The following is a 20,699-nucleotide window of genomic DNA, read 5'->3' as shown; positions in this document are numbered from 1 at the left end:
GGATTGATTAATTAAAATTCCAATTAATGTAGACTACTGGGAAGTGATGTATTTTACCTTTTTTTCTCTCTGGTAAAACTGTAAGATACAGAGACACTTCAGACACTTTCAAACCCCAGTCACTTATGTCAGTGGGAGCTATGTATAGAGGGAAATGATCAGTGTGGTTACTTATTTACACAAATCTTTAGTTTTCCATATAGCTTCCGAAGATTTTCTGTTGTCTTAAAAATATTAGTCACCATATCTATTTTCAGTCTTGTTCACACTGATAAGAAGATTTTGAAAAATACTTTTTTTTACATAAATCCTCTTTATAATTGTGCTGCTACCTTTATATGATCTGTATATTGATCATCAATTTTATATTTATTCCTGTGGTAACTGATTTTATAGTGGTTTGGTTTATTTATTTCTTTTAGGGTAATAACTTGATACTATATATTAAAATGCTGGTAGTACAGATATCAATCCTTAATCTGGAATATGGACATGCAGAATTTTGGAACCTGGATTCCCAAAGCTGAGATTTGAATTAGAGATGCTATAGTGCTAAATTTGTATTGTGACCTTAGTATGGATCCACATTTAGTTCTGAGATCCTGGAGTTTCAGTTATGTAGTTTTCATAGCAGCTTTATACTGAGAAATAATTCTGGCCTAGCAAGTTAATTATTACTGTTATTCTTTTTTGTTATTAATTATTCTTTTCCCTGTACATTCCTTACATGTAATTTTTTTATGTTCCTGCTTGAAGTAGTTTATGAAACCAGCTTAAAGATCAACAATACAAAATACAAACCTTAAGTGAGGAAAAATAATCTCTCTATAACAAACTTCTATTTTGTAGTCTGCTGTTAAGAAAAGTATAGTACTTTCCAGTGAAAGCAGAAAAGAATTAGCCAAGCAAGCCAAAGTAACCAAAGAGGAGAGAAGAGCTCAGATTGACGGAAGGCACAGGTATTTGATATCAAGATTAGCAGATGGGATAGACTTGAGTGAGCAGCAAGTGGAGGAGACTATTATTTCTGATGACAAGGTAAATATTAATTAAATTGTTACTAAAAGAAATATTTCCAAATTTTTCAGTGTTTTGAAACTATCTCACAATTAACTACAATTGTATTTTTTTATTTTTTTTTTTAGTTTGAACAAATAGAACAATTCTTTGCCCCTAGTGGACTTAAAAAGCTGATCTTCTTTTACCAAGATGTATTGCAGGTATGTTTCCATTACTGCTTCTGCAAAAGCAAATTTACATTAAAAAAAAATAAATCACATAACTCTTGCAAAATTTAAAAAATCTTAATGGAATTTTTTTTCCTTTTTTTTGCTATTTATGACACTGTGGAAAGAACTTGGACCTCACTGTTTAAATGCTTCCATCTTGACTTACATGGAAATTGGAGGATGTTTTGTGGCATAGTTTAATACTGTTCTTGTTTTCACAAAAGAAAACTTAAAAATGGCCAAGTAGAGTAAAAATTCAGATTTCAAAAGTGATAGAGATAATTGAGACAAAGTGTTCATGGTATTTAGACTCTAAAATACTAGATTAGCTAGCATAAGTATTATAGGAATGGGGGAGCTGTCTGTGTAATAATCAGTTTATTTTCTTTTGGTTTGAACTGCACCAACTCCACTATGGACAAAGCACTCATTCAGGAGGTTAAAAATGGTGCAATTTCTTTCTAAATTAAGGTGGCATCATGTTCAGGTCTGTCCCATTCTGCAGAAAATAAGTTTTGAAAACTGTGACTAGAAATAAAGCAATTGTGGCCCCCAATTATATTTTTCTCCCTTTAAGTTTTGTGAAGGAAAAGCCTTTGCATAAAGAGCGAAATAATTTGTTCCACTTCCACTGAATGTGTGATATCAGAAGGTGGCAAGTGGCCTTCACATTGCCTTACACAACTCTTGTGGGTTTCCAGAACTGCAGAAGTCCTTCATAAGTCCTTTCAAATTATGCCAGTGAGGAGCCATGGTAGGAGAGCTAACTCACCCTGTGGTGGTATTTTGGGCTTGTTGAGGAGAAAAACTGATTGATAGTTCTTGATCATCAGTTAAATGCAGAATGAATTACAGAATCATTATAGCCTAGATAAATTAAAAGAACTTTTGAGTGGTACTGGAATTGCTTAGAGACTTTGCAAAGCACAGAATGAGCTCTGCTGTCAAAACAGTTTAATCAATTTTTCATTTCAGTGAGACTAGGCATTCACATTTCTGGGATAAATGTCTTGTTCTCTGACTTAAATCAAGATGAAACAAAGAATCTTGACGTTGTTTTCCTTAACTGACAAATCAGAAATAAATGCCCAGCCTGGGCTAAATGAAACATTTCATTGCTGCATTTAATTGTGTTTTATTTTGACCCCTTTAACCGTAAAAAAAATAATTTATGAGTGTTCTGTTTCAGAAGCAACATAGCATAAAAATATTTCTGACGGAAAGTATGAATGCCATTTCTAGCATTTTCCACCACATTCTTAAGAGTGAAGAGATCTCATTAATTTGACTGTTCTGTCAACAATTTGATATCAAGCACATTGGAGAATTGGAGTTCAATTAAGAGCAGTATTAGATGTGCTTGCCCTGTTGCTCTTGGAGACAAAAGACTGAGCAGGGCAAACTATTGGCCTGACTAGTAGTCATGTCCTTACCAGGATTTATCAAATCTGCTGCTTCTCATCCCTTCATCTCTCTTTTTCACCATCTTAGGTGCATGATGTTCACTTGAAACCATGTGTGGGGGTCAGCAGATGCTGATTTGGGGTGGAAGTGAGGAGCCACTCCTGTGTATCACACATCACATATTTAGTCTAGCAAGAGCTGAACACTTGACTTTCTAGGAAGAAGGCTCTCCTTAACTTTAAAGAGAAATATACCTGCAAGCTTCTCCCACGTTATTTTCTGTTACATTCTTCCAAGTTTCAACAGATTATTTTACAAAATACATGACACATAATTAGAGGGAAGGAGGTCTTTATTAGGTTTAAGCTTTTTTGTTCCTTCAAAGAGAAGAGGTTAAATACATCTCAGTGGAGAGGAGCCAGTGGCAGCAAAGCTTCCCACAGAGGAAATTTTTCTGTGATGTCTGGTTAAAGCAATGGGCAGAGAACTAAATTTCTTTGCATTGTTGGCAGGATCTAGATGATGGCATTGCTTGTGATTCCCATTCACAGTTTCATTATTACTTTGCAGACCAAGCATATGATTCTTTGTGTGAGATATTCAGTTTGTTTTAATAGAGGAAGTTTCACAAGGAAACACTTTGGATTTAATTTAGTTATCTCTTCTGACTTTTTTCCCCCTTTTGCTTTTTGGCAGGGTTTTTTTTTAATTTTTTTTTTAATTTATTTTTTTTATTTCTGAAAGAATGGGGCTATGAAACTGTTTACTGGGATTTGGGCAAAACTTATTCTCCAGAGAATGCACACCTCGTGATTTCTAAATGGGAATTAAATACTGAATCAAAATAAACTTAGTTATAATTCACATATTCAAATGGATGAAGTATTTGTATGATATAGTTTCTATTTTATTAACCTCTTATTTATAATTTAATTGCTAGCAAAAGTCGAGTGCATCATTGAGGCCAGATGGGTCAACAAACAATTTGCCTCAGAAGAAGTTATTTATTACCATGGGTTCTACTGAGGTATGGTTGAAAAAATTCATTAGATGTCATTTAAAAAGTAAAATATTGAAAAGGCATAACAGTTCTGCAGTGTCATACAATTTTTCATAATTCTTGGATAGATATTTAAATACTTAGTCTCTGTTCTCATAATTCAGGGTCTCACAGCATTTCTTGAGCTGAGGTTGGCCTTCACCAGTAAAGAAGTAGTGATTTCACTATCTGAGGGGAGAGCAGGACAAATATTTTAACAGACTTGTTAAAAATTGAAGATCCTAACATTTTTATAATGACTGCATGTTAAGTATCTTCCAGGACTTGTGCACTTCTGTTTTAAAAGTGCAGTTCTTCAGTGGTTTTCTATGCCCTTTCATGTAGTAATACTGCACATTACTCAAAAGAATACCTTTAATAAGTCCTTTCTCCGTTCAAACTTTTATAATAACTTCTTCCCTGTAGTATCTAAGCATTAGTCAACAATATATTCAGAGTTGTCATGAAGATTTTTGATTAATTTTTGTTTTTTCAATCTCTTTTGGGGGAAATCGACTCTTCATATACAATGGTCTTTGAATAAGGCCTGGTGGTGCTTTGGTTTTCCCTTTTGTTGTTATTGCTGTTGTTTCTTATCAGGCCCAAAGAGCTTATGTTAACATTGTAATACCAGAAATGTAATGCCAGAAAGGACAGAGCAGAAGAATTCTTCCTTGCTTTCAAGGGAAGAGTGAGGTTCATTCCTCTGCCAATTGGGCCAACTAGAATGGCTTTTCAAATTTGCCAAAGTTGAGTTATTATTAGGTTTGTTATTAGGTTTAATGGATAAATAGATAAATAAGCATAGTTCACGTACAATAATAGGAAATAGCCTAGCTCACAAGCTCTCCCTGAACTGCATTTTCTTAGTAGAGGTGCAACACTGAATCAGTCTGTCCAAAAGGACATATTTGACATTCTTGTGTCAGACAGGAAAAAAACAGTATTTGATTTGAGAAGGGCAGATTTTCAAATATCCTGCAAACAGTTTCACTATCTTTTTGAGTAATTGATTTTTTACAGTTTTGTTTTCAGCACATTTTTAGGGTAGGTACATTTTAAAGTAAATTACTATTACTGTATACATGTACATGTCTTCTTTGTAATTGTATGCATTTGGTCCTATTTACAGGACTTTACAGGAACTTGTGCATTTTTCCTAAGAACATCAGATGAAGTTATAACTGCATCAAATGTCTCTCAGGTCAGAGCAAAATCATGCAGTATTCACAGGTTCATATTTTTTCAGACTTTTAATCGTGCAACTGGAGTCAGAAAAAAATAGGGAATGCTTTCATGAAAATGTCTAGTTGTATGATTGACAGAATTTCTTTTTCATAAGAGTAAGTATTTGTAATAAAGTAAAATTCTACTGATTTATAAATTAGCTACTGCAGTATTATTAAACCCCAAGATTTTAATTATATAAAAATCATTAATTAGTCATTAAGATATAAATTTTAATGACAATAGGGAATAGAGGCCTAAACCAGAAGATTTTAAGTAATGAGCCTAAATTATTGAAATGCTGCACTTAAACTGTATCTTTTAAACTTCTAAAATAAAGATAATTCTTGAAACCAACATAAGGTTTTCCAGCCTCTCATAGCTTGTTGTGTTTAAAAATGTACTGTAACAGCCTTTTCTGACTTTCAGAGATATTTCTGTTACATAGTTATGGACTGTGAATGTATTTAAATTTCACTCAAATAGTGTAATGCTGCAGAAGTCAACATGCATTGAGCTAACTTTTGTTTCTTCCCAAAGGAGGTGAATTTTGGCATGTTTGATTGTACTAATGGCAACATCCTCCAGGGACTGGAATTCTTCTTGTCTCAGATCATGATACCAGCACTCAAATCCCAACAGGTAATCAAGCAGTCCATCTATTTTTCTCAAGAACATGTGGAAGTAAGGCATGTTGCTGCTGCAGTTCTGTTTGTACATCTGTTGGACCTAGAACAGAGGATATAAGAAAATGAAAGTCTAATATAAGCCTGTATGAGACTCATGCAATTTGTATGTAGACAAATGTTTGAAATTCATGTAGCTGTGTTAATTTTCAAGCAATAGTGCCAGCTTTAATTAATATGACAAAGGAGAATATAACACAGCAACTATGCCAAGGTAAAGCTGTGATGACTTTATGAAAAATAAAAACCTGGATTGAAAGAAGTGTCAAGTCCTTATGGCAACACAAGGGGTCAGTCCATGACTTTATTCTGGAGCATGAACAGCAAGAACAGTGTTATATCCAGAATATCCAGCTTCTTTGAGTTGTCCTTATTCTGTGGTTCTCGTAAAGCACCGCAGTTTGTTCAGTTAGCTCTGGAAACACGCATTCAGAGGTGTCAAATAAAAAGAAGTTCACTGTCTGCTGAGTATGAGGGTGGTGTGTGCTGTTACCATACGCTACCATACACATTTTCTGTCTCCAGGAGCAGAAATGGAGATTAGAGTCTGTTTTCTCTGTTCAGAAGGAGAAAAATAACACTAAATAAAATATAATCCAGTGTGAAATCAGTGACAGCTGACTTCAGAGTCAAGTCAGAGTGAAGTCAGAGACTTTCATTTCTTAGAGCCTTTTGCTTGATTGTCTCTTCTTGTCTAACAGAATAATTAAATCAATGTACACTTTAAAGTATTGATGAGTATATTTTAAAGGGAATATTGATAAATCTTTATATACTGCCATGAATTAGAAATAATTTTCTAATGAAAAATGCCTTTTGTGGTCAAAAAACAAAAGGAAGTGTGACCCTCACTTTTTTTGTTTTTGCATAAATCAGAACTGGGGAGCTGTGAAAGAAGGCTTGAAGAACAGCCAGATACAAGAGTTTTTGTATGCAGTGGATAAATTTGTGAGTACTTTGTCATCAAATAGACAGAATATAGAAGATAAAATTCAGCTCAAAAAAGTGGATATTGATATTTATGTCAGAAACTTACAGAACCCATCTGATTACATAACTGCAGGTGAGTAATTCCTACACTAGAGCAAATGCAATGGTGCTGTTTATAAAAGAAACACTACTAATGTTATGTAATTAATAAATGTTGCTAATGTTATGTCGTTAGTAAACATCTACTTTGAAGAATTAATTCATCTTCCCTGAGCTGTATACATTTTTCTGCTTACTTTTGCCAGGTTTGTGATTGTTTAATTATAAGACCATCAATCATTTGCCCATACTTTAGTTCATAGATCTTAAAGAATTAGATAGTTACTTGATCTATTATGCAAGCAGCAGTCTGGATCCCTCCTAGTTTACTGGCCAAGTAGCTGCTGAGTGAATCAATATACTAGTGTGTGTACTATTCACTTCCTTTGATACTGGGAAAATTCTATCCAATGTTGTCTGACTAAGTGAATAAAAACACCTGTATTTCTAAAAAAAAATTATTCACATATGTGTTTTTATAAGAAAAAGAGTAGTTATGTCTCTTTCAACAATAGCTTTCTACCATTTCTTATGAACTTGCTGTATTTCTAAATGCTTCCATTGTAAAGGATATGCAGTAGTAACAGAGTAGGTACACACAAGAATTATATGTGTGCATCTTGCTATTACAGCCTTAATCTTTTCCTGCTGGCCAGTGATTCAAATATACAGAGTTTATGTACTGTCAGATTGTGCTTGGCAAGAACACTTTGCTTCTGTTGTTTAAATTTCTGTATTTTTTTTTCTTGGTGCTTATAAGACTGTCCAATTCTATGGTTTTGAAGGCACTAACACAGAGGTCACTGAGAAACTTGAAGAAGTGGTCATGATTTGGACCAAGCAGATTAGACAGGTTTTAGTGGAGAGTGAACAAATTAGAAGAGAAGCTGATGATGTTGGTCCATCTGCAGAGCTGGAACACTGGAAGTCAAGAATGTCATCATTTAACAGGTGAAATCCCTGCATTATTTCTCACAGAATCTTAAAAAAAAAAAGAGATTTTTTTAAAAATAAGTGTTAACTTTTATTCCAGAGAGAGAGTATTAAATACATTTCTTTCTTCAAAGCCTTTTAGACGAGATCAAGAGTTCAAGAGTAAAGAAAATTATAAGCATTCTTCAGGCAGCAAGATCAAAGACATTAAAACAGTGGAAGGAACTGGTAATTACTACTTGCTAATTAGAATTGTAAATTATTACAGTACTGTATTTGTAATATATACAGAACTGAACATAATGCTAAAAATAAAAATAACTTTGAGCATTTATGCTGGCTTTATGCTGTGGTTTGTTATCCGTTTGTTAGCACGCATAGCATCAATGATTCTGAAATTAAATAGAAAACCTGAAAAGAAGTCAATGCTTTTGTAATGTGTCTTTTATTAACATTACAGGTGGATAGGTTGTATGAAAGTAAAGCAGTGCAGCAATACAACATTTTTCTGTCTCTGACAAGCTGAACGCTGTGCAGATCAACTGTAGTAGTCTGAAAGTCCATCATAATGCTTTTAGAATTGTTGAGAGAGGACTTCTAGTGTCATGACTGCTACTTCATACAAGTGGATAGCTTATCAGGCAGAATTGTGGGCAAGCCAGAAAATAAGCTGTAGATCATATACAGTAAATGAGACCCTCACCCACCCCCACCCCTTCTATTGCTTAAAAATGTATTCTACTGCTTTAAGAATAGACCAGGAAGAGTTTTTGATTTTGTGATTACCATATTTGCAAACTTTTATGATAAATGAAATTTGGATAAAAGTGTCTGTACAGAGCCAGTACAAGCCAAGGATGATGAATTAGATTTCTTTCTTCCTAAGGAAGAAATTAGCCCCCTAAGTAGTGGATAGTTTCACCTGACACGAACATGAGGATATACAGATATTAGTTGTGAATTCATTGTCCCTTAGAAATGTTTGTTAAACAATGCTGGGAAGATTCCTGAAGTAACATTTCAGGGATCTTGTCTAAGTTCTGTAGAATGGGTCCAGTGCTGAAACCATTCTAAAATCTAAGTTGGAACCATGAAGAGGAAAAAGTTTTGGAGGTATAAATAAGGACTTGCTTTAAATAACATTCAAAATGTTGCTGACCTTGGAAGGTTTTATCAATTTTTGCATGTAAAAGCAGTTATTTCTTTTGTGAAAAATAAATAGCGTATTTGAAAGCGCTTCTGTGGGAATGTGTTTGCCAGATTTAATCATAGCCTTGTGTGCTGTAGAAGAGAAAGAGCCTGTTCAGAAAATTTTCACAGTAATAATTCTATTCCTTGCTTTTTTTTCATCCCTTCAGGATGGTAGTATAACAATTGCTGCCAATGAAGCTAAAGACAATGTGAGGTACTTGTATGCACTGGATAAATTTTTTGGTCCGCTTGCCAGTGCTTCACCTGTAAGTACTTTAAAGGCACTTAATGTGAAATTCAGAAAAGAAAGGAAGGGCTTCTGTTACTGTAAAAAAGCTATTTTTCCTTTTAATATTTAACTCTTAGTGGACAGCTTAACTCCTTAGGCATTAGTGAATTGAGCTTACTGATTTTGAATTAATGAGATGTAATAATACTTTTTTTTTTTTTAAGTAGTTATCATTTCATAAGATAATTGAAGGATATGAAAAAACTAAGCCTTAGATTGTGTTTTTCTTAACCCCATAATGAGCTGAATTGCCTTTGTGAGCTTGGGTCTCAATGGCAGCTCTTCTGTCTGCATGCTTTATTTAGGAATTACTTGTGATTGTTTTATTGCAAAAGTTATAAAATGATCTTAAACCTTGGGTTGAGCTGAAATTGGTCAGCTTCCACTTATTTTACAGGTTAAAGCTGTTTCTCTTGTAGATAGCACTGTCATCCTGGTTGATAAAACTTATTTTAATAACCATATGGGTCTCATTTTTGTAAGTAAGAACATGAATTTTAAATATACAGACAATAGACAAAATTGTCTAAGCTTCCATAGTTCAGAACATTTACACATAATCCAGTTGGTAACAATTTTTCTAAATAATATTTTCAAAGCTTGATCTGTTTTGAATTCATTCTACTGTTTTACACTGCACTTCTTTTGCAAATATTCACTATTCTGCCATATTGGACTTGACTTTTAGATACCATACCATTTTTTACCCTTTTCTAGACCAGTCTCATGTTCTGAGTTCTCAGTGTATCTGGTTTGCATGGATTTCTCTGGAGTATTTCTGTGGGACAGAAAGCTATAGGTCAGCGTCCAGTAAACATGAAATTATTGTTGCCTTGTCTCTCCCTTCTGGATTTCTCTTCTGTACAGATCAAGGCAAAATGAGCAAAGGCCAACTTTCTTTGTCCTTCCTACAGAAATCCAACACTTTTCCAAGAGTGTATGACCTATTTTCCTCAAGTAGTATGTTCCTCTGCAAAGCAGATTACAGCACCTTCCTATACTGGAGGCCATGGCCAAGCAGAGTAGAGGCTCTGGTTTTCCTGTGGAAGATCACAATCTGTGAAAGATCTATTCATTTATTCATTGCCCTTTTTCCATGCCTTTTGTCTTGGTCCAGACAATTCCCCACAAGTGAATTGGATGGCCCATTTTGTAATGACAAAACTACAAAAAGATTTTTGTCCATCGACAAACATATTACCAGAGCCGTCACACTTCTTATTGTGTTAAACTTCAGCAAATTCAGATTTCTGTCTTTCCCATTTTTTTTTGTTGTTATAGGTAACAGTGATGGAACACATTCCCAGTTTAATGAACACTGTCTGTATGATCTACTGTACATCACCGTACTTCAACACGTCAGAGCGCATGACATCCCTGTTTCTTAAAATCACCAACCAAATTATTAACACATGCAAGACCTATCTATGTGAAGGTGTTTCAAAAATCTGGGACCTGGACAGGTGATAGAATTTTAATAATTTTATCTTCTGTTGTTGACATTAGAAGTAAAATTACAGATTAATCATCAAGAATATTAATAGGTAAATTGAAGTAGCCCTTTGTCCTCCTGCTAATCGCTGATACCTATATTTATTTATTTAATTTAATTTAATTTGATTAATTTAATTACTATTTAATCTGGTAACTACTAATTCTGTATAGAATTAAGTACTCTGCAAATTTACTGTCTATTTTGAAAAATCCTATTATTGGAAACTGTGTAATATATACTAGTATACAACACTTGATATACTGTCCACAATTTTTTTTATACCAAAGCACACTTAAGAAATTGGGAGCTGAAATACTTCATAGAACAGCTCCAAGGACAGACTGGCAAAGTTCCACCCAAGATTTATATTTTTCTGTTACTAGACATGAAAGTCAGTTTGAGGAAGGGAACAAAATCACAACTCAGTTGTATTGTGTGGCATTTCAAGGAAGGGATGAGTTAGCTGCTCTACAGCTACTTGTACAAGTGGTAAACTGAGCATAAATGGAAGCACAGAGGTGTTTGTATGAAACTTATTATTCATTGAGTGGTGAATGCTGATGTCACCAGCAGAACAAGTGTATCTGAAGGATGGCAAGTGCAGGTAACACAGGAAGAACACATACTACAAGAGCAGGTCAATTATTTTCATGAAAAAAAAAAAGGGGGAAACCACAGAGAGAAGTTAAGATGAACATGACATCTGAAGTTGTCAACTGGAAAATTAATAATTGGAATAGTGTCTTGGAATAGTGTAACTGGAGTAAGATTAAGGATATTGACATGAAAAGGAAAAGGTGTTACAAGCTTCATCAAAGCAGATAGTCAGGATGTCTCTGCTTATATTCCAGCCAAGTCAAAGTGACACTGATGTAACAGGATGTACATCTAACAGTTTTGATTCCTCCTGTATTTTGGTGTAGATAAAGGGAATTTTTCAGAAATTAGTACCATAGTCAATTAAGTACTGATTATACTTATTCTAAGTAATTAATGTAAATAAAAGAATACATTTTTTTTTTATTCTAGCTGAATTTATTTCTGAGACATTCTTCTCATTTACTTAATCTGCTATTCCTGCAAAAGTTTGTCCCAGTTAATGGTTTCAGCCTATAAATTCCACTATCATTTTAATTCCCAGCAATCTTTTGGAAGATGAAAGACATAACCAAAGTGGAGGAACAGCTCTGGGCAAATGGCTTATGGCTTGTTTCCATGCCTCATCCATGTATCTCATGTGGTACCTCAGGGTTAATGAACAACTGTGTGTAAGATGTAGCTATCTATGGCCTTAGGAACTAAATTCTTCCTGGCATATATTTTTAAAGAAACAATAGTCTTCTCATCCTTATTTTAGCATGGAAAAATACTTCTCCAGTCTTGTCTGCTTAGGAAAAAAATAAAGAAACAAAGGAAAGCCTATCATCAATACTTGGTACAGAAGAGGAGAAACAGCCAAGCTGTTATCATTTGGTAGTCAGCATTATCCTGGTATACATCCTTTGTGGACTGCCATGCAAGTTTTGGATTGATGACAACAAAACCCAAGATAAAAATATGCAGTCTAGATAACAGGTTCAAGTCAAAAATTTTTGACTCGAGAACACCATATTTTTAGTATTTTTCATGTGGTACATAATTTTGTGTTCTTATTTTGCAAAGTTGCATATTTGACAAAAATATTTTATTTTTATTTATACTCTTTTGAAGACCTTGGGTTGATTTCCTGTCTTCTGTATTTTCTTCCTCAGGCAAGAATTGCTAAAGAGGATACAACAGTGCATTTTCCTCAAAGAAAAGTACCAAGCATCCTTTCAGAAAATTAGGGAGGAGCTAAAGGAAAGTGACAGGCAGTTTGATATCAGGTAAATAATTTACTCCAATATTGAATCATAATTATGAGTACAATTTATAAATGAGATGAAATTATATCTGCTGGCTAAATATTCAATTAAAATGAAGTTTTTTTTTTCTAATCAGGAGAAGACCTTGCAGAGTGGATTTTTATTTTTATTCAGGAGTAAACCAAGTTTTTCCCAGTCACTTGTTGATTCAGCAAGTCCAGTAGGACTTCAGGGGAATTTATGCATTTATTAACTGAATGCAAATATACATGTATGGTATGAGAGCCTAAAAAATTTGAATCATGAATATAAATGAAAACACTCTCAAGGAATTCAGTCAGCTTTTAGCTGGGTTCTCTATCAAAATATCAAGGAGAGTTTTACCTGTATTGGCACTTAAATCATGAGGCATTTGTTGGTATTGTGCATTCACATTTTCTTCTCATGCAATTATTTATTTGAAAGAGTTATTCCTGTGAAATGTAAAGGCTTTTAATTGAAACATGTAAGGATTAAGCATATTGTGGTTTATATATGTGAGTTTAAATTTTTTTTGTTGATATGTAATCATAACAATATGATTTTTTTTGGGTGTGAAACTTAATAGCAGCTCTGGTAGAATATAAGTGTTATAAATAAAAATGTGTTGCAAAGAGATTTTCGTAGAAATCCCTCTGTTGTTTTTTTTGTTGTTAGTGAAAACTACATATTTGGAAAATTTGAGACCTTCTGTAAACGTTTGGAGAAAATTGCAGATATGAGCAAAACTATGGAAAGCCTTTTAGAGCTCCAGCATATAAAAATAGAAGGCATTGACGAAATCACTACTCAATACCAGAGCATTGCTACAAATACAAAATCCAAACAGTATGATGTTCTGGACCATAGGAAAAAAGAGGTACTTCCATTCAGCAGTTGTGTGACACTGTTAATTCTGTGCTTTTCATTGGAATTATACAAAGAATGTTGAATATTATAAAAATGCATATATTATTTTGCAGTAACAATACTACCAATACTCTCATATCTTTAAATACAATTTAAAGTGTTAGGATAAATTTGTTTTTTACGTCAAATGTTTTTTTAACTTTTTGTAAACTAGGTTTTGTGTGATAGGTAATGCTACAAACTAATTTTCCTAAGCCTGATTGTTTTGAGATGCATATATTTTGAGCTGCAGAGTGAGAACTAATTTAGGTATGTTAACACACCAAATACAGTTTGCTTGATTATAAGTGTTACTCAATATTATTAAAAATAATAGCAATGGCAGTATTACAGCAGTTAGTAAAGGCACATAATTGCACATTTTGAATTGAGAGGGGAATGATATCGCTCTCAGTACTGAACAGAGTGATAAAAGCTAAAATGGCTTTTCAAATGCTCCAGTGTCATGTTTTAATCCTGTACATGCTGGAAATGAGCTGCTTTTCCTGACCTATAGCCTGCTTGTTTTGCAGAGTTAGTGGCCTTGCAATAGAAGTCCTAGTAGTATTGACTCACTCTCCTGCCTTCCTGAACTAAAGCTTACCACTGTCATTAACTTTCCCTTAAACATTTAACTCGGGAGCACTTTTGACTTTCTTCTGACTTTGATGGCTTATGTTTCCCTAATACTTCCTGTGTGTTTCTGTAATGCCTGCTGCGTGGCTCCTTTCTGAAAGAGGTCATTTACTGGTCACTGGAATTTGGAGGGGTTAAAATGACTTTTTATTTATTTTTTATTTATTATTCTGTACTGTCTTCCCAAGCTTGTGCACTGCTCTCTTTGAGAGAAGTTGACATTAAACTCTTTTTGTCAGGCCCTCAGTATTTTGAACTCTTAAGAAAAAATTGTTACAGACAAATACCCAAATTACTTGTAGGAGCTGCCAAATTTAGTAGCAGCCTCCATTAGTCTGCAAAGTGCTCTGAAGAGCCTGCCAGTTTGCTCGCCTTGGATGGGTTTCATACCTGGACAGTGAGCTGAGCACTCTCCTGTGGCAGGGCTGCAAGTAGCTGGTGAATATGCTTTGTTCTTTCTGATGAGGTTATGAGTTTTCCTCAGCCTGTCTGTGTTCCTTTGCACTCCCTGGTGTTCATGAAGATGAGGCTTTAGTCATTTAACCCAGCCCTGCTTGTGTTTTGTTTGCTTTGCTTAGAGTGTAAATGCCTTTGCTGCTGGAGTTGTTCCTATTCTTTTTAATGCAGCGCTGAACACACGCACCGGGTAGACAAAACAGATTCCCAAAAATCTTCACAGAAAGGATTTTTTTAATAAAACAAAAGCAGCATTATAGATGATTTTTTTCTTTTGCTTTTATTCTAGTTTGAAAAAGATTATCTTGAATTTAAGAATCAAATTGCAGCATTGTATGAATCTATCCAGGAATTTGTGGATTCCTGGTTTGAGAAGACCGTAACTGTAAGTAAGGCTACAAATGCAAACCCCTGCTTCTGCTGCTCAGAAGGGCCGAGCACCCATAGCTCCTACTAAACTCCTTCATTGCTGCCAGTGCCTTGTGCTGTGCTGGTGGCTGCCTGAGTAATGTTGGAAGACATCAAACCTATTACAAATGTCCTAAAAGTTGCTTGCAGAAGTGCTGTAAAGGAATGTTCATTCTTATTTGGTCCCAAGTGTATGTTCCATCTTTTCATACTAATTTTATAGCTCTGTATTTTGAAGTTTATTTTCTTTTTTCATCTTGGTGCTTCTTGTTGCATTTCTAAGTTATTTCTGTTTCACTGGCAGAAGTAATGAATAAACATCTGCCATCTGTTTCCTTAATGTCAGTATTGTTAATGGCTCAGGCCCTGAGCAGATATGAAATGTTAATGAAGTGTGAGGTAAAGGTGTAGGTGTTCTACCACAACTGTTTGCTGAAAAAAAGCAGTGAGGATTTGAGAGTCAGAAAAAACCCAAGCTGTAGTGATAACAGTTTCTTGGTTTATACAGTGGTATGTCCTGTGTGGGACAAAATATAGAAATAAAATTCACAAACTTGTCGGGATGTTTTTTTCTGTAATTTTTAGAAAATGACTGAAAAATTTGCATATTCTAAATTAATAGAATACTTTATGGACAATGATTTTCTGAGCTGTTATCTTCTGAAGTAAATGCTCCATCTTCCTTTTTAGACTGAACAGATGCTGGAATTTCTGATAAAGCTTGAACAAATAGGAGAAAATATTGATTTAAATGAGAAGTATACCATTGTTCTTCAACAGTACAGCCAAGACTTAGAGTTTATTCAAAAACTCTATCAGAAGGAAAAGGGAAATCCACCTTTACCACGTAATATACCACCAGTAAGATTGAAGTAAATGAGAGAAAAAAATTACTTTACTTCTTGACTGTTTTTAAGATGACAAAATATAACTTCATATCCTCTGTGTTTAGGTAACAGGGAAGATTATGTGGGCTCAGCAGTTATTCAGAAAAATTGACCGTCCAATGATGTTCCTTAAAAAGAAAACCACACTTTTGAAGGTTGGAAATTAGCAAAGGAGGATTTATCCTAAGCTGTTAAGGATGTTATTAAGAGACAGAAAATTTACTTGTATACTTCTACACTCACTATTCTATTTATTAAATCTTTTTTATTGTATCTTGGCTTGTAGCCAAGCTCATTCAACAGTGGGATCATTTGTATACCTTTCTCAGTGGGCCATTAGTGCCTTGTATATCTCATAATATAAACTTTGTTCTATGAACAAGAGTGAGAGGTAAAATCAGGAAAAGAGTTATGCTGCTTAGAGAAGTTGAATACTACTTAATAATTTAATTCCTAAATATACTGCTATGTTTCTGAGTCTTATCTTGTCTCTAAAACAGCATAATTTAGAGATTTCTTTAGTTTTCCTGTGGTGGAGAGGAAAAGCCTAGTGGAGAGCCTTTCTACTGTGTTAGACTCATGGAGTTGTTTAAGTGGTGCTTTTTTGTGTTTTCCCCCCTAAATTGCAGACAATGGAAATGAAAAAAGTTATCAAGAACTACAATAAAATGGCTGCAGTTCTTCTGGAATTTGAGCTTATTTATTATAGAGCCTGGTGCAGGTTTGCTGACCAGGCGAGGAATGCTCTGTGTGCTTCCTTACTTGTCAGGCACCCAGAAACCAAGGTAAATATGATTCATTCTTTGTATGAATGTTACATGATTTAGTATTACACATGCTACTTTAATCACATCATGGATAGGAAAGAAAGCATAAAAGTAACCTTAACCTAAATAGGGTTAAAAAATGAGCACTTGAGTTGAAATATTTTCCTTTTTGTGTATATTTATGATACGTTTCATAATATTTCTTCCTCATAAGGCTTCTGTCTTATTCAGGGTATAAAAAGGACAGTATCCAGCAATTACATATCTACTACTGACTTATCTACAATCTTTAGATATTGTTTCCTAGTTTATTTTCTATGTTAACCAAAATTTTAGTCAAGGAAGAAATGTTTTCTAGGTCATGGTCTTTTCTGCAGTGATCAATATCACTGTGTTGAATATATGGCAATAATTCATTAATTTGCTTTCAAAACTGATTGTTGAGGCAGAAAATTTTACCATTCTTACTTCACAGATTTTTTTTCTGCTGTAGTACAGAGAAATTATGTTTAACATGTGGCATTCTCTGTACTAATAAATTCCATAATTGACAACCATTAACATAGTTTTCAAATTTATGTAGCATCTTGAAAATATTTACTGCCTCCAGAAGTATAGAGATTAACCTTCACAATATTTCTCCCTAGTTACTGATGGAGAAGCTGAGATGAAAGGCAAATTAACTTCCAGAGAATGTAGCTGAAGAGCTAGAATTAAACTTGAGAAGTCATGGGAGCCAAGTGGTTAGGGCACAGTGAAGGAGTCACAGTGTAAGCTATTGGTTGATTAATACTTTGGGAAACCTATACATTTCTAGTTGAAGGTTGAAGAAGAAGCACGGGTAAATTTTAGAAATCCTTTCCAGTCCATCTACATCTCTTTAAATGATCCAGTTATATCACACTGTGGGTAAATACCAAACTAGTGACTTATTTTCTATTTCTTTCTTTCTCTGCTACATGAAGGAATTATTTGTAAACTTAGACCCAGTGGTCCTGGAAGTACTTTATGAGTCAAAATACCTGAGAAAAATGCATTTTGAAGTCCCAGATGTTGTCCTTGGCTTGTGCGCAGATGAAGAACAGATTAAAAGACATCAAAGGGAGTGAGTGAACACTTTTTGGATTTGTTTCTCATCTGCAAATGGGAATCCCTACCTTTGAGTCTGTTGCATATATTGCTTTTGATTTATTATAATTTTTCTTTCTGATGGAGTTTAATTGAATTTTAATTGCTTTCCCCTGCATTTCCATATTAACATGCAGTTGTTCCTATTTACATGCATATCTGGTTACTTGGAAATGCCTACATGTTTTTGTTTTGTTACTTCAACACCTGCTCTCTAAGTGGAGCTCCTAGGTACTGCTATTATTATTGTTAGAGTGCATCTGTGCACTCTAATATAACAATTACACTCCAAAATATTACACTTAGGATCAGAAGATTTTTTTTGTTAGAAAAATAAGCTGGAATTAATCACTTGATTACTGCACAACCCAAACATGTATAAAGGGAATACATTGCCTAATTTATAACTTGGTCTCTCGGGTTGAATATTTAAATTTATTTTTGTTGATTTAAAAGAATTTCTTTCTGTTTCTTGTAATAGTTCAAATCTTTGCTGTAAGAATTCTTTCATTTCAGCAGGGATGCTGGTTGTTAATTCTAGAACTCTCTAAACAGGGATGTTCAATCTGAAAAAGCAATGCTTTGTGAGGAGCGTTCTTCATTTCTTAATTAGAATTGGACAAAAAGGGATGAAATTAAAGAGTTTCATAAATACTTCAACCTCTTCTCTCTTTTTCTGTTGTTGAAATTTTCAGTGTTTCAGTCTTACAAGGCAGCATTTTTCATTGAGTTTGTGTGGAGTGTTTAAGGACAACTAACCTAAGATTTTTAATGTGCAAGGCAAACTCTGCTACAAACCTCCAAAATACAACAGCCATCCAAATTTTGCCATCCAACAGGAAAAAAAAGTACAGAAAATATTTACATTAAAAAAAAGAAAGCCAAACTTTCTTTCTACTCTAAAAAAACCTTCATATTGACTCCCCAGGTAGAGAAGAAATATTAAGGGGGTGTAGATTTTTGATTAACAACATTTAGAAAACAGTTCTGGGTATATTGTGAATGGGTATCTCAGTTTATTGTTTTTTAACAATGATGTATAAAGTTGTGATTTTAATCTGGTGCAGAACACAGCGATTGCTGTTTTTGCAGCATTTCTTGTAAGGAACCCATTATCTGACCTTTGAATTATATTTTCTTCTAATTCTTGTTTATGTAATTTCTTTGTGTGGCTCCATTTTCATGGAACTATACTGGTAAACCTTATTTCAGAATTTGGACCCTTTTTCTTTGGGATTGGGGGTTCTAAGTGGTTTGTATGTAGCTTTTCTTATAAGCACTGTAATTTCATGCCATGACTTGTGAGATGAGAAGATGGAGACAAAACCCCATGTTTTCAATTCCCTGTTTCCATTTTTTTTTTAATTGTGAATAATTTTTGTTGCAGAAGAATTCTGTCAATTGATCACAGTCACTTTGCTGCAGGTATTTAGTTCTTCAGTCTGGCTCTGCTGCTGGAAAAGACAGAGGCCTGTCTGGAGTTAGGAAGAGCTGGGAAGGGTTCTTATTGTTAAGATAGGATCGGAACTTGCAAAGGTTTTTAACAGAAAATGTGTCCAAAATTCTGTGTGTTTCATATATATGAATTAAGCACATTATAAACATAACAATGTCTATCAGACTCCAGAACCTGTTGATCAGCTACAAGGAGCATCTGAATAGGATCCCTGTTGTGCTGAAGCCGCTGATGAAGCCATTGATAGGACATGTTGAGGATGCCCTTACCCCGGGCCTGATGCAGCTGTCGTGGACTTCTTTGAACATCAATAAATGTAGGTAATAGTAGAAGGAGTGGTGAGAACTTCATACTGTTAGGTGCCTGCATTTATTTTTGCTTCTCTGTGAAAAAAATGTTTGTGAACTGACCACTTTAGGTGGATAATTTTAGCCCAACTGCTACAAGAATGTGAGACAAGGAAAAAGCTATGGGTGTCTTAATAATATCTTTTATATTAAAAAAAAAAATCTTCGTAACTTGTGCTGAACATCCTAAAAGTGACATGTCTGGAATCAAAGCTGCAGATTTCTGCTCAAATCCTAATTTTTTTTCCAAAAAACATTTTTTATTAGACATTGAGATTTTCCACACTACCAGTAAGACACAACCTTAACCCTATCAAATGCAGCATGAAATAGATTAACTGCTGTAAAATGTCATTGAAATGGGCATATAGAAAACCATCACCAAGACTTTCATGTTGCAGCTTCTTGAGAAGACAATAGGTCATGCTTGTAAATAAGTTTTTCAGTTGAGGTTGATTGATGTTAAGCTTTCCCTTTTCTTCTTCAAAAGGAAAAGCAGCAATATAAACAGGAACAGGTACGGTCTAAATCTGAAAGTGATATCTAAGGGAACTCCATCCAGAAATATGGGGGTCCATAGTCACCTTCTAGACTAAAACTCAGGAGACACAGCAGAAAAATAGATTTAGGACTACTGAATTTATATATTAAAAAAAAATAAAAATATATATATAAGGAATTTTTTGGATTGCTTTTCTGTTTTAGACAATAAAAAGACAAGTTCCACCATTAACTTCCTAGTTGCAATAAATAACGTTTCTTACTTAAAACATCAGCACTTGGACAGCCCTGGCACACTGCTGTGCCTTAGATATCGTAGTGATTTCTTTCTACATACAGTAGAAATATACACATATATTTATATATATAAAAGTTCATGGTAATAATAGTGGCAAAGGACATCGGGTGCTGTATTTCTTTCTATTTTGCAATGGAAGTATGAAAGGGGAAGAATTTTTCCAGTCTATTCAGAAAGAGCAGGAACAGTAGATTTTACCTTTAGTTTAATAAACACATTTGTTAAAACAATAAGTTTATCTGTTTCCAAAGTAAATTAAGTGATACATATGAAAGAAGAAATCTGATAGTTTAACAAGGCTGTAGTCTTGGCTGGGAGAATTTGACCCATTTAATTTTTAAGTTAATTACAATGGTAAAGTACTGCATTTTGCTGTGTATGTATGTAGGAGGGCATTTATATCCTTTCTGTTTTCTGTTCTATTTTGTTGATCCTTTTCATTACAATGTTATTACCAAAAAGAAGAGACATTTTGAAGGATATTGTTCTGTTTCTTATGAAATGGTTTAATCTAAAGATTGA

General features: G+C 34.2%; 1 protein-coding gene across 1 annotated transcript in view; it reads left to right on the top strand.

Moving 5' to 3' along the window:
• The window catches only part of LOC107200547 (dynein heavy chain 5, axonemal-like), a 147,771-nt gene that overhangs the window by 94 nt on the left and 126,978 nt on the right, over positions 1 to 20,699 (top strand). Inside the window, exons 2-19 of the mRNA XM_033519374.1 lie at positions 850 to 1,038; positions 1,146 to 1,220; positions 3,574 to 3,660; positions 4,805 to 4,876; positions 5,440 to 5,541; positions 6,462 to 6,648; positions 7,400 to 7,565; positions 7,682 to 7,775; positions 8,906 to 9,004; positions 10,309 to 10,490; positions 12,274 to 12,387; positions 13,063 to 13,264; positions 14,675 to 14,770; positions 15,484 to 15,654; positions 15,746 to 15,835; positions 16,310 to 16,465; positions 17,413 to 17,552; positions 19,196 to 19,347. Of these exons, the coding sequence (XP_033375265.1) occupies positions 850 to 1,038; positions 1,146 to 1,220; positions 3,574 to 3,660; positions 4,805 to 4,876; positions 5,440 to 5,541; positions 6,462 to 6,648; positions 7,400 to 7,565; positions 7,682 to 7,775; positions 8,906 to 9,004; positions 10,309 to 10,490; positions 12,274 to 12,387; positions 13,063 to 13,264; positions 14,675 to 14,770; positions 15,484 to 15,654; positions 15,746 to 15,835; positions 16,310 to 16,465; positions 17,413 to 17,552; positions 19,196 to 19,347 (2,374 nt within the window). The remainder of the gene's footprint in view (positions 1 to 849; positions 1,039 to 1,145; positions 1,221 to 3,573; positions 3,661 to 4,804; positions 4,877 to 5,439; positions 5,542 to 6,461; positions 6,649 to 7,399; positions 7,566 to 7,681; positions 7,776 to 8,905; positions 9,005 to 10,308; positions 10,491 to 12,273; positions 12,388 to 13,062; positions 13,265 to 14,674; positions 14,771 to 15,483; positions 15,655 to 15,745; positions 15,836 to 16,309; positions 16,466 to 17,412; positions 17,553 to 19,195; positions 19,348 to 20,699) is intronic.

This window comes from Parus major, chromosome 2 (assembly GCF_001522545.3).
Source record: "Parus major isolate Abel chromosome 2, Parus_major1.1, whole genome shotgun sequence".
Classification (NCBI taxonomy): domain Eukaryota; kingdom Metazoa; phylum Chordata; class Aves; order Passeriformes; family Paridae; genus Parus; species Parus major.
The sequence above is the reverse complement of the archived record's forward strand: the minus strand, read 5'-3'. Positions and strand labels throughout refer to the sequence as shown.